This window comes from Symphodus melops, assembly GCF_947650265.1.
Source record: "Symphodus melops genome assembly, chromosome: 21".
Classification (NCBI taxonomy): domain Eukaryota; kingdom Metazoa; phylum Chordata; class Actinopteri; order Labriformes; family Labridae; genus Symphodus; species Symphodus melops.
In genome coordinates, this window is record NC_136711.1 from 3,627,481 (window position 1) to 3,640,478 (window position 12,998).

Sequence of the window (12,998 nt, forward strand, 5' to 3'; positions counted from 1 at the left end):
TCCTTAAAAACGATGCAAATAAATGAGCATTCAACTAAAATATCTTTATTGTCAGTTTCAGCATAGTGTATCATTGGTCATGACTGCAGCATGAGGATGTGGATTGCACTGTGTACTGCAGGTGCTCAGACTAGTACAAATAGCACAAAAGAACATATTAGTAGGAGGTCAGTTAAAATCTTCATTTACAGCTGTATAAAAGATCAAATATAGGACGATTCTTCTATAAAAATAATACAGGAGTCAGTATCATGAAAGGTGCACAGAGTATTTATAATGGAGGTCTGAGCAAAGGGCCAGTCTTAAGTTGCAACAAGCAAAAACAGGAATTCCTTGACATCTTCCCTCGATCCATGTAGTTTAAAGACTGAGATGTTTGCACGGTGTCTCATGTTCCTTCCCTTTTTGTTTCTTGGTAGTGTATTCCTGAGTGAAAAGTTGACAAAGGTTGTAGTGATGTCAGAAGCTTCTTATGAGATTACGTTTTTTTGTTGTTGTTTTTTTTAAATCCCCACTTCTTCTTACTTTTCTCATCTTTGTAGCCTTGACCTGCAACGATGATCTAATTTGTGGTGTTGAAAACTGAAGCCAGTGCAGAGGTGCATAAAACTGCAGTTTCTTGAGTGTCCACATGAGGCTGGCTGCAAAAGAAGTCCTGTACACAGCTCATGTTAAAATGTCCGTTTCGACAGCAGAAATTAACACTTTAATTATAATAGTTGTGGAAAATGAAGGACGTGACAGATGTGACTGCAAGCGGCCGCTCTGCTGCAGTTTCACGGGAGGCTTAAGGCCCGCCTCAGCTCCAGCTCTTTGCCCGTCTTTAGAGTGAACGAAAGTTTGACAGACTCAGCATTTCAGAAAACCGCCCTTCAGAAACCACTGCGTGACGCCACTCAGGCTCGTGCACGTTTATTTACAGTCAAAGAAGGAAGCGTCAAAGTGTTGACTTTAAAGTGAGTGAGAGGGTTTGTAACTTCTGCGTTTGCTGAAGTCGATGTTTCCTTCGGAGCAACTTAAACCACGTTCTCCAGCACGTCCTTACTTGTCATGCCTCCTTTTTGTTTGAGTCATTTGCAAACACGTTCCTTTAGGACATTCTGTCCCTTTCTGTGCAGCATCGAGTCTTTTTTAACTTCTTTTAGATACATTCATCAACAGCTTTGCATCAAAACTGCAAATCCTTAAAGCATTGGCCGTATAAAGTAAAAGATCCGCTTAAAGCACAGGGTATAGTTTTAATGATCATCCAGTCAAAAGAGCCAGCCTCATTGACCATTAAAAAAAAACGTAACAACGTAGAATTCTAATTACTTAAAGAGCAAACAGAAGAGAAGATGTTGTGAAAGTGAAGTGTTGAAGCCTCCCTGTTTTCAGACTTTAATTTCATCCTCATCGTCCATGTAGTTGTAGGAGATATTCTTACTGGGCTGGTTGATGATCATCATCTCAGGACCTTTGGCCTCAATCCTGCTCTGTCCCTTTAAGGGTCTGATGCCATAGTGGCGTGCAAGCACATCTGTCGCACTCTGGAAGCGCTCACTCTCCATCCCCATCCCCAACTTCACTTTTTCAGGAGACTCAATCACCACATCAGGGACTGTGACTAAGAGCCCGACTTTGTTCACCTCCATCGCCTCCTCTTCCTCTTCCCATTCGGCGTCATGCGGGCTCTTTCTGTCCCCGCAGTCCTCCCTCAGGAGGGAATCCACGTATGAGATAGTAGCTGAGTCCATCTCTGATCCCTCATTGGTCAACCCACACGCTGATCCCGCCTCCTCTCCCTCCCAGGCATGGCCGGGATCCTCCAGGTGGCTGTCGATAAGGCTGAACACCTCGCTCATGAGGGAGGGGCCAAGGTCAAAGGTGAAGTTGAAGGTATCCAAGGAGGTGAGGGAGGGAAGGGAGTCGGAGTAAGCAGTTGCTGGTTTAGCGTCACAGCTCAGGACGGAGGAGGAACAGGTGGATAAGATGGCGTCAGTAGGGTCGGTTAGAGAGCCGCGGTGGATGTTGGGCGAGCACGAGGTCGGCAGGGAGATGGAAGGCTGCTGACGCTCGGAGCGGGAGAGCCGAGGCAGAGTGACGAAACCAGAGTCCAGACCTGAGGAGCAGAAAATCCTGTTAGTACATGAAGTACAGGAGGAAGTATGATAAGCCGACTTCCTCTGCAGAGAGTTTAAACAAAAGCTTCTCTCAGCTCCTGTTTCTGTCTGTTCTTAAATTCTTAGACAAGTAGCCAATTTCTCAGTGACAACAAAAGTTTTAAAATGGAAAAGTGCTCATGATTTATTTTTCTAATCAGACCCAGACAAACTATTCCCCCTGCTTTAATTCTCTGTTTCTTTACTCCAAACAGAGAGAGTGAACTCATTCGGCACAATAAAGACAAAAATCATTTTGTACACTTGCTCTCTCACCGGCCGCCTACAGTGATGTCATCGCTGTCTCACAATGACTCCATGCAGCTTAATTCAGGCTGAGGATCGTGTTATAAACATAAATAATACGGGCTTGAATTTCAGCGACTGAGCTTATTTTCACAAAACAAAAAAATAGAACAAATACATAAAAACTTCTGAATATTTATTAATCATGAAAACACACCTGGGCACTGAAGCTCTTTTATTACAGGTGGTTTTGTGCCTGTCAGCGTAACTCTGCAGAGAATCCTTTAATCTGTAGTAAAACAGCTTGTGGACTTCTGTATGTTTGTGTGTTTCTGTTTCCATGCCGGTCGCTCTCCTTTTCATCTTTAAGACTCAAAAGCTACTTTCTGAACCACAATGCATTCTGGTATGTAGTGCTTGTTTAGTGTACACTACTTGTCACAGTGCATTGTGGGATACAATGAGTGTGCACTGGTTAGGGTATGATTATGCTCACTGGAAGTTCGGACTTCAAAACAGTGAATTCACCACATCGTGGACGACGTGGTGAATAGTGTGTGATTTCAAACGCTCTCTGTGTACAAAGTGACGGCTAGCTTCATATCAACCTGAAAGAAATGAGGATGGCATCAATCCTTTTTTCATCTTACTCACAGAATCATATTGTTTTTTCTTTGGAGAGAAACAAACTCACACTGAGCATCAGACCAACAACAGCTGCAGCAGCCTCCTCCAAAGACGGAAGTTCAGCAGCACAAAGTCCAGTTGAAAACAATATTACAGAATGATTTAACACAGATATCTAATTATATCTAATATAATATAATAATATCTAATTCAAAGCTCTCTGCAGTTGCTTAAATATTTAATATTAAAATAATGTGTATATTGTCTAAAAACACTCCACATGGTTTATCATATAATTCCAACAGGGGGCAGTGTAAAGTCATCTAAAGTCAACAAACCTCAGCCTGTGATGTGCTGAGTCCGTCAGATATGTGGGCAGTGAATCATCTGTCTGACCCTGCCAGACACTCACACACTGCGGCCTCAAGGATAAAGTAACCACAGAACTTTCTCAGTGCCAGTCGTAAAGAGCAAAGAGTTTGGACAGGAAAAGAAAACAGGGTCTTATTTCCTTCAAACTCTTCTGTCAGCTTTTCATTTAGTTCTACTTATCAATGCACACTTTGTGATTATAGATTTTTTTTTTAAAGTCTTTACATTTAAATGAAACTATAACTCACAGCAAATGATTGGGTTTTTTTTTATCCAAATGAGATTACAAGGATTTAAAAAACTTTCTGATACATTTCAGATCATTTGAAAAAACTGTCCAATGGACAATTGGACGGAGTAGGACATCAGGAGAGAGTGAGGAATGATATGCGGGAAGGCTACAGGTTAGACTTGAACCTGGGCCCGTCCGCTTGGAGGACTACAGCCCCCGTACATGGGATGCAACCTAACCGCTAGGCCCACGTGCACTCCAACAAGATGTATTCTAATGGAGAATGGAGCCAGCATAGCTGTTAGCTGTTAGCTCTGCTAATTATGAGCCGAGGTGATTCATGGGGACACCTGGGGGAAATGTGTTCGAAGATTACCGGGTAGTAATGGATACGTTTCTCTAAAGTTTCCGGTAAACACTGGTTAACCCGTTTGAACCTTTTTTTTTTTTTTTTTAAGCAACAGAACCATTTAATTTGAAGGAAACGCCTCCCCTTCATTTGAGGGGCAATTTTGGGGATTTGATGAAACAATTTTCATGATCCTTGAAAGACTGGGCAAAAAAAGACGACCTGCTAACAACCTGTTGAGTGACGATATGTTGAATTTCTCAACATATACAAACACTGATGGTGTTGAGAGCAACAGCTTCTTTTGGTCAAGTCTATTTGGAGAAATCCATGAAAAGACATGCAGACACTTTGTGTAAAAAGTTTTAAATTGGTGTCACTAATGCTATGTTTCTAAATATACACACACTGAATACAAGTTCAGACCCTTAGTAGCATCATAGGTGGTTGACTCAGACCCACAATTACCTAAGAAACATCCCCACACACACACTCACTCATACATCATACTCACCATAGGAGCTTTTCATCTCCTCTGGCGTGCTTTTGGAACTGGGAAAGAGCACTTTGGTTGTGGGGCATCCGTTAGGCATATCAACATCCAGCCGGGGCAGAGAGACGGCGTTCTTGATGATGGGAGAAATGGCAGGGGGTGGTGGTGACAGATCCTTCGCTCCTCCTGTTGGCCTGATGTCGGAGCCCCGTCTAATTTGACGGAGTGTCTTGGAGAAAAACGCTCCGATCTTGTTGTCAGGGGAAGAGATCGAATCTGTCTCCACGTTGTTGCCATTCCCGTTGCCACCGTGGTTGCTTAGGAAAGAGGTGTCGCCGAAGACATCGCCGCCACGGCCCACGTGCATGGTGTGACGGAAGTCCCCCAGAGGAGGGCTGATCATTTCCAATGTGAGGTCACCTTTATAGCGCCGCTTGCTGTGGGAGTGTGTGACCAGACCTTTTAAGCCTGATAGCTTCTCCTGAAGATTCATGGTCCCGAGCAGTGAATGGCTCAATAATTCAGGAGAAGGTGTCTGAAACAGTGTCCTGAATAGCCTTTAATTCCACTTACGTTCTACTTTTTTTCTTCTTAGATTTAGGCAACAATCATTGAAAGTTCAGCAGTCCAAAGTTTAGCCCTAAAAAAAATAACTCTGCAGGATTACTCCAAAATCTTGAAAGCGTGTAATTTCTAAATCTGAAAAGTTGAACTCCAGACCTGCAGCGCCAAATACTTCACTGGATCATTATCTCTGTTTATTTAGTGCAAGCCAAGCTTTGTCCCACTCCTGGTCGCTTGTTGTTCAGCATAGCCGGCTGAATTAAACAGACGTAAATTACGGAGAACACTGTGCAGTTGTGTTCCTGGAAGCAGCTGGGACGGTTGGAGTGTGGTCAGGTCGCCTGGTTTCCCCTGCTTGCCTTTGGCTTTGTCGACATCAGCTCAGAAATAGGTTTGAATCCAGCTGCAAATGCTTCTGTGGTCGCAGCATGAAACCATCTACCGAGAGCAAGAACAGGGAGAAAAACATCTCTCTTTAAAAATTCAGACAGGGACGTATTTTATTTTGAAGGATGTTAACTGACATGGATGACATTTGCAGTTTGTTTAGTGAAAGATGAGATTCTGTTGAGACCACTGAGCTTTCCTGTTCTGAACTATTCTCTGCGTAGTTGTAAAGTAACCTCAGTGCATTTTGGACAGATACGTCTTTCCGCAGGTTTTTAGGATTCCAAGGGTCCGCTGGTCTGGAACCATCTAAATTTAGACCACAGTCACTCCTCAATGCAACGAGCCAAAGTCTGCTCCTTGTCCATGAAATGGCTGGACTTTTAGGGAATTCCTGCAGCCATTTTGTCGCGCTTTGTCTAGCTTGAAGGTTACACAAAGTTCATTTGACATTTCACTGAAAGGACTTATCACGCGTTTAAAGCCCAGAAGCAGCCTTCCTTCAACAGGCTTAGATGTGTTTACAAACAGGAGACGTATTCGGAGCCAGATAGGAAGAGATAATGAAAACTTCCTGATAAGAAAACACTGCTGATACTTAGCTGTGCCGCTACACTGCCTCTAAATGAAGACAATTACATTTGAAAGGCAGGAAAAGATTACACAATTGTTAATTATACTTTCATTCAAAAGCTTTCCCCTTTGTTTTTAAGAGAGAGAAAACGTCCATGAGCTTCAGTCTTCTGTAAGTAATGAAGCTGATAAAAAATGTGCCTTTTCTCATGTGTTATTCTTTGCCAGCAGAGTAATGGATATCCAATTTTTAAATATTTTGATAGCATAAGGCAGCCCTGTCAAGGACCTCTGGCTCTCTTTAAAAGATTTTCACTGCAGCAGTTAAACAACGCTGGCCTCCCACGCATGCAAGGCCCCGTCTGGCTTCATTAATGACCTGCTTTGGTTCAAGAGTCGGGGATTGCGTCAGGTCCAAGGCAGGCCTTCTAATTTGCTGTTGACCACAGTCCCATGGCCCTCCGCTCTACTTCCCCTAACTGCACTTTTTAAGAGGGGTATCTCGGAGCGCAGAGGGAGGAAACTCGCCACATACCAGCGCCGAACAGAGCCATATCAAGGCTCACACATGGACACCGGGGACTAGCACACTGAGGTGTTGGATCTAATGCAGCGTTTGCCTTCAGAGACTTCAGGCATGTTCCCATGAACTGCGCTGAAGCAACAAGCATGCTCTCTCTGGTTACACAAGAGTGACTGCAGCCCAGACACAACACAACATGCACTTTAATAAGACAAACGGGTAGCCTTGTTATATCGATATTCAGCTGAGAGAAACCAAGTGGAACTGATAACTCAGTATTACAGGAATACGCAACGCACCGTTAATTGTTCTGTTCTTACTGTAAACTCTGGTGTTTTGTCTTTGCCTGTAATCCAGTTACAGACCTTTGACCACAGCTCAGAGGGGGTCGCTCCCTCTGAACCCTCTTATGTTCTTGGACCCTCAAAGCAAAGCTTATTTTACCTGTACATATGCCCCCATCCTACTTTACTTTACTACTTTATCTCTTTCCCTCCTCTGCACTTGCCCCTCTTTTTTTGAGGAACACAAAAACAGCAGCCAGCAGCCTCAGGCTTTAAAAATGGCTTTAAAAAAAAAACCACAACAACAAAAAGAAACTTTAAATGGTTATGCGTTTAAGGCCATAATCCCTGTGGCAGCCTGCCTGCATAAATCTTGGATAGAAGAAAAAAAGAGGGGACCTCTCAACAGGAGGGACTTGGACATACCCTGGATTATCCTCTAATCCTTTATGTCCCCCGTTGGCCCCAGTATGGGGTACGCCACTTCTTGGGCAAGGCCTGGCTGCTACCAGCCTAGTCAGCTTTTTCACCGGGTCTGATTCCTGCCAGAGAAAACATGAAATATGTTTTGATTAGGAAGGAGAGAATAGCAACTTGAGCTGAAACATGGATGGTGAAAGGTTATGGGAGGAAGCAGGGGAGCAAAAAACATTTAATTAAAAAAAATGGAGGGAAGGGAGGATGGCAAATTGGGACATAAATGGAAATGACAAAATGGGTGATGAGCGATATACCAAACTGAAAGTAAGATCCGATGAGGAGGAGAAAAGACGAAGATGAGATGTAACGTAAGAGGGGTGGAATTGTTAAAAAAAAAAAAGCCGGTCACAGAAATATGCAGTTTGGGTTTAGAGGCTGCACTGACATTTCTTGACAGCTATTGGATGCTTTGGAGCTCAAAACCACATTTTGCAGATCACTCAACTTTTCCTATTGTATGAGGCCGTGTGACAATTACTTACTGAACTCTTTGGTTTACTGCAAATACAGTGCTGCAAAACTCAGGACATTCCCATCAGTGTCAGCCATTACAGAAGGTAGCAAATGTTGGCATGCTAGCTGAACCAACTTTCTGCCTGGAACATCAGACTGCTAGCATTGCCTTAGCATGCTAACTTAAACATTTTAAATCTTAAATGTCTTTCTATTTTTCCGTCTTTAAGCACGTTGCATCAAATCTATTTATGTGCTTAATAAGTCTGGCTGTCCTGCCTTTTGTCCTGTGGAGGCGTTTGGCACCTGACATGTCGGCTATCTACATAATTTATCCCATTATTTGAGCAAAGAACATTAAACTGAGAGGCTTTGTGTCAGATATTGAACAGATCTATCCAAAGGTGGGAAGAGTCAAACTAACCTACCTCCTGCTTCAGCTTAGAGTTGCTTACTTTGGGCATCATGCGTTCAGGGGATTTGGAAGCACACATACAACAGAGAAATCAAATATTTCCATGTCACTATGAACAGAATTTGCTTGAGGTGGCTTTGCTGGATATAAACCGGTGTAACCACGGTCTAATAGGAGCCGTGTGTGTGTGTGTGTGTGAGTGTGTGTGTGTGTGTGTGTGTGTTTGTGGGTACGAATGCATTCCTGAGCAGAGCATCAGCCGATGGTTTCTTTCTCTCTATTCGGCCCATCAAACATCTTTCTTCTCAACCTCGGCACTGATTGAAAACATGTTTCGATATCTTTTTTTTTTCCTCCCTCTTCTCGTCTCTTTCTTCTACCGCCTTCATTTAACACTCATGTTCAGTCTCTCTGTTGATTCCTCCTCGTTCCCCTGCTTTTTCTTTTTCCCTTTTTGTTCCCTCTCTCTCTATTTCTGTCCCTGTTTGTTTTTTCACTTGCTTTCTTTAGCTTTCATGTCTTTTCTTTGTGAGTCTTTACTGACTGAAACAGCTGTCGGGCCACACAGGAACACACACAAACCCATTAATCTCTACTTTTGATGACTTTAACTCAAAAATGTTTACTCTGCTATAGTTTGCCTTGAGTAAAATAAGCGCTGGACTTTGGTGTCCCCCCCCTCCTCCCGCCCTTTTCTCTCCCTCTCTTCTCATGTCCTTCACTCACTAACCTCGCTAACCAGGTGAACAAACATACACGATAAGGCTGCATTTTTTACGCTAACCCTTTGACTTTCAATTACGTCCCAATATTCACCATCCATGCTCAGTCTGAATCCAAGTAAAACATGGCTACACTTCCTCCTCAGCCAAGAAAACATTTTCATGCTTCAACAAATATCCATACTCTCTGAGGTTTCGTGCTTCCTTCATCTGCGGCTACAGGGAATCCCAATTTGCCCCCTTTGTTGCCTTGGTCTTTGAGGAGAGAATTACAAGGATCATTAAAGACTGAAGAGGACTAAAACAGGTGCAGAGCTGGCTAATGTTAGCTTTTCAAATATAATGTACACTGTGTCGGCCTTTCAGACAAAGACAATAGAATAAAAGAATGGCTATGGTGGAAATTAACTTGGAGAAAAAAAAATGTCACCATTAAAACATTGGTCCAGCAAAGCGCTCTGGCTGTAGTCAGCGTTTAGCTTAGCATGCAGTAAATAGGACTCATAAAGAAGACTTTACAGGTTGAAACAAAAGGTGTTGATGGCCTTGCATGGTGGCTTTGAATCTTTTCATTTATCTTTTCATCGTAAGCCGTATCCTACATAAGTCATGCAGGCTATAATGTACACGTGTGCATTGTAACGCATGTACACCACTGAAACACATGGGGTTGGTGCTAATACATGTAAAAAGTTATACTGAAATATGGCAATATGTGATATACCCACAGTATACAGTCTTCATTGTTTTTCTGACTTGCCATATTAGCTATACTGAGCCTCTTACAGGCTCCTTATTGTCTTATTACCTTCATCGACTGAATACGAAGCTGTAAGTTTCAATTGAAGATACATGTTGTATAGTTTAAGGAGTTACAGGAAAAGACTGAGGAACATGTACAATGGTCCACATTTATCATTATTTGAAAGGTTCACATGATGTCAAGTTTTGGTCAGCAGCCAGAAAGCAAACAGGACACAACCGTCTATCCTGTTTGTCAGACTGAACATGAAGTTGCATTTACTGAAAACGTCTCGTTTGTTTCCCACGCTTTAAAAAAAGTTTCCACCTAAATTGGTGGAATAATTTGTTGGATTGCATTTTTTTTTAAAACAATGCTGAATATGTTTCATTACACTGTAACGTTCTCTCAGAGACAACAGAGACCATTTGGTGTTTAAAGTATAAGTCAATCAATCTCAGTCTCCTGCTGTATCGGTTCACCATTTGGCGAGGAAAAAAAAGGAAAAAGGAGGAAAAAAGAAAGAGGGAACTCTGTAGTGTTAAAGCAAATACAGCAGACGGATTCAGAGTTCACACCTCTGCCACTGACCCTTTCCTGGCTGGTTGCGTCAAAGACACCCAAAGGTCACAAAGGGTACCCCTCAAAGGAATGTAGAACTCAGGTAAAAAAAAAGAGGAAAAACCACATGGGTCTGCTCTCATATGCTAAAAGTTCTTTATGATTAGACTAAACCTCCAGTCAAGCCAATTTAATTTAAATAGTACATTTAAAACATCCAAGGCTGCCCAAAGGGCTTCACTGAGTAAAAAGGGGAAACAATAAATGTTATGGCGCATATGCTAAACGTATTGCATGCGTGTGTGTGTTTATGAGCTCACGGACGTCCTATAGACTTGTCCATGCAGCATAGGATACTGTATGCCCACTGGACACAAACAAGAGGAATTATGGATCCAATTAAAGTTGCAAAAGACACACACTGTTTGGATCCACAGCAAGGAAGGCTGAGGTCATCGCTGCATGTTGTTTATAGATTTTGTGTTATTATCAGTGAAGCAGACTGGCTTTTCATTGATCCCCACAGTGCATGTTTGTTTATTGGCAAGCTTTACCAGGCCCAAGGGCTCTTCCATCAACGTGTGTGTGTGTGTGTGTGTGTGTGTGTGTGTGTGTGTGTGTGTGTGTGTGCGTGTGTGTGTGCGTGTGTGTGTGTGTGTGTGTGTGTGTGTGTGGTATTTCACATGGTGGCCTCCCTACTGGCCCTCTGACAGGTTGTAGGGGTCAGATGGACACCACCCCCAACTTGTAACGAGCTGAACACTGTGCTGCCAGTTTGTCTCCATAATTAAAACACCTCAAGGCCACTAACTTCAACTTCAACATGTCACGTTCCACTGAATCAGAGCACAGCTCGGTAATGTCAATGACACGTGTGGAAATTGATAGGTTATGTCATGCAACTGCTGTAATTACAAGGCAGAGTGAGGAAAATCAGCGTACAGGCAGATCTTATTCTGACCCGGGTTAAAGTGGGAAAATAGTACTGACATACTGCTGCTGCTGCTTCTGCTGCACTTTAATATGTGAAGGAGCAGATTGAATTTCACGTCAGACATCCAAGAAAATACTCTTACAACGTTAAAAACAACCTTCACACAGTGTATGCACAATAACGCCACAGTACAACAGTCACCAGTCAACATTTGTACAGTGATGGTCTCATGTTATCTTAAATTTTGAATATATTTCCTTTCTTTCTGTGCTCGGCAGGGGGCTCATTTAACAAGCAGACAAGTAAGTTCATACATTCTCTACATGCAGTAAATCATTTATTGCTCATAACCGTTAATAGCAAAGTCAATAACAAGCAATTAATACCTTTTTTTTTATTACTCTCCATTCAAACATGCAATACAAACATCCAAGAAAAGAACAATAGAAATGTTACAGAAATAAAGCCCAACCATGACCATCAATGGTACCATTAAAAAAACTTAAAAATGACCACAATGATAAAATTGCGTTGCAAATAAATTAGGTAATAATTTATTCATTTAACCCAAGTGTCTTACCAAAACTATAAACAAAACCCAGAGCCGTTGTCCTCCCTGTGTTCACACACACACACAGTACCTGATTTAAAGTCGCTTCTTACTTCTGATTGTGTCTTACAGACTCACTGTGTTTCTTTCACAGCTACATGAGAGTTATCTGACGTCGACATTGAATATAAACTCACCTTAGAAAAGCGCAGACGGATAAAAAGGAGACGGTTTCACTCCACTTTTTTATTCTCTTTCCAAATAAAAATGTGTTTGGGGCTCGTGCGCTCCGCGGTGCAGCCGGACTGTCCCAACGGTGCGCCGGGTGTGAGGAGCGGCGCAGCGCGGAGCAGGAGGAAAGGGGCGGGACGTGGATCAAATACCAATGAAACCATCACAGCGCCACACCGAGAGCTCCCACACCGCTTCGTGTTTCACACTTAAGTTTCATGTCTCCCTACATTACATGCCAATTGACTTGTCAACACATTTTGAAGCAGTAAGTAAACAATGCGCCTCTGAGACAGCGCAAACTAGGGGGCGCTGTTTAATGAGAGATTATTAGGTTCTTGAGGAATACCCCCCATTGGGACGTATGTAATCAAGTAGTGCCCTTTAAATAATGAACATTATTTATCTGTTTTAAAGATCATGAAGTGAGCAGTGTGCAAACAATCTCTGATCAAGTGATAATCATCAGACTCTATCAGCTGAGTCTCTGCTGACTTTAACAGGGAAACACATAATGATGTAACTTTCATGATGACTCAGTTTTTTTCTCTTAATGTCCATTAATTAATCACGTGTTTGTGGCTCACTTTAAACTTTAATCTATCATCGGCCATCTCTGGACTTTGGACCTTAAACTGATCCAAATGAAACTGCAGCTACAAAGATCTACGTTGATAGCTGGCAGCGTACTGTTGGGAAAGTTGGACGACTTGGGAAGAAGAAGAAGAAGAAACATTTTTAAACTCTGTTTTTCAAACATCCTACACACACACACACACACACACAAACATAGGATACAAATACACAAACAAAAAGGACAAATGGTCATGTGGTCACTAATGGTCAGAGGGAGGGGCTGTACACGGAAGAGAGCTGAGAAGGAAGTGGGTTTGGTGACTTGCTCAAGGGCACCTCAGCAGTGCTCAGGGTAGTGAAGTGGCCTCTCTCCTGTAACAAGGGGTGATGAGGTTAAATAAGACTGTAACAAGGGAGGGCTCGCTACCAGTCTTACCCTGTTTGTATCTTTTAATCGTATAGGATTACTATTACTATAACGCAACCGCTTAAAAACGTAAATACCATTAAATCCAAGTGTGTCAGTGAGCTTATTATTGGTTG

The 12,998-nt window shown here is 42.5% G+C and overlaps 1 protein-coding gene across 1 annotated transcript; it reads right to left on the bottom strand.

The window, feature by feature from the left end:
• Positions 1-23: 23 nt before the first annotated feature.
• Positions 24-11,963, bottom strand: cdc42ep1a (CDC42 effector protein (Rho GTPase binding) 1a). The gene is made up of 4 exons (XM_079372069.1): positions 11,846-11,963; positions 7,218-7,333; positions 4,482-5,462; positions 24-2,101 (listed from the first exon to the last, which is right to left on the bottom strand). Exons 3-4 carry the CDS (start codon positions 4,951-4,953, stop codon positions 1,374-1,376), a joined length of 1,200 nt encoding a protein of 399 aa, XP_079228195.1. The 5' UTR covers positions 4,954-5,462; positions 7,218-7,333; positions 11,846-11,963; the 3' UTR covers positions 24-1,373.
• Between the last annotated feature and the right edge of the window lie 1,035 nt (positions 11,964-12,998).

Excerpts from the sequence above, each read along its gene's own strand:
- cdc42ep1a (XM_079372069.1), bottom strand. The coding sequence starts at position 4,953 with ATGAATCTTCAGGAGAAGCTATCAGGCTTAAAAGGTCTGGTCACACAC. Across the intron at positions 2,102-4,481 it reads GGAGATGAAAAGCTCCTATG|GTCTGGACTCTGGTTTCGTC; the intron begins GTGAGTATGATG and ends TCTGCTCCTCAG.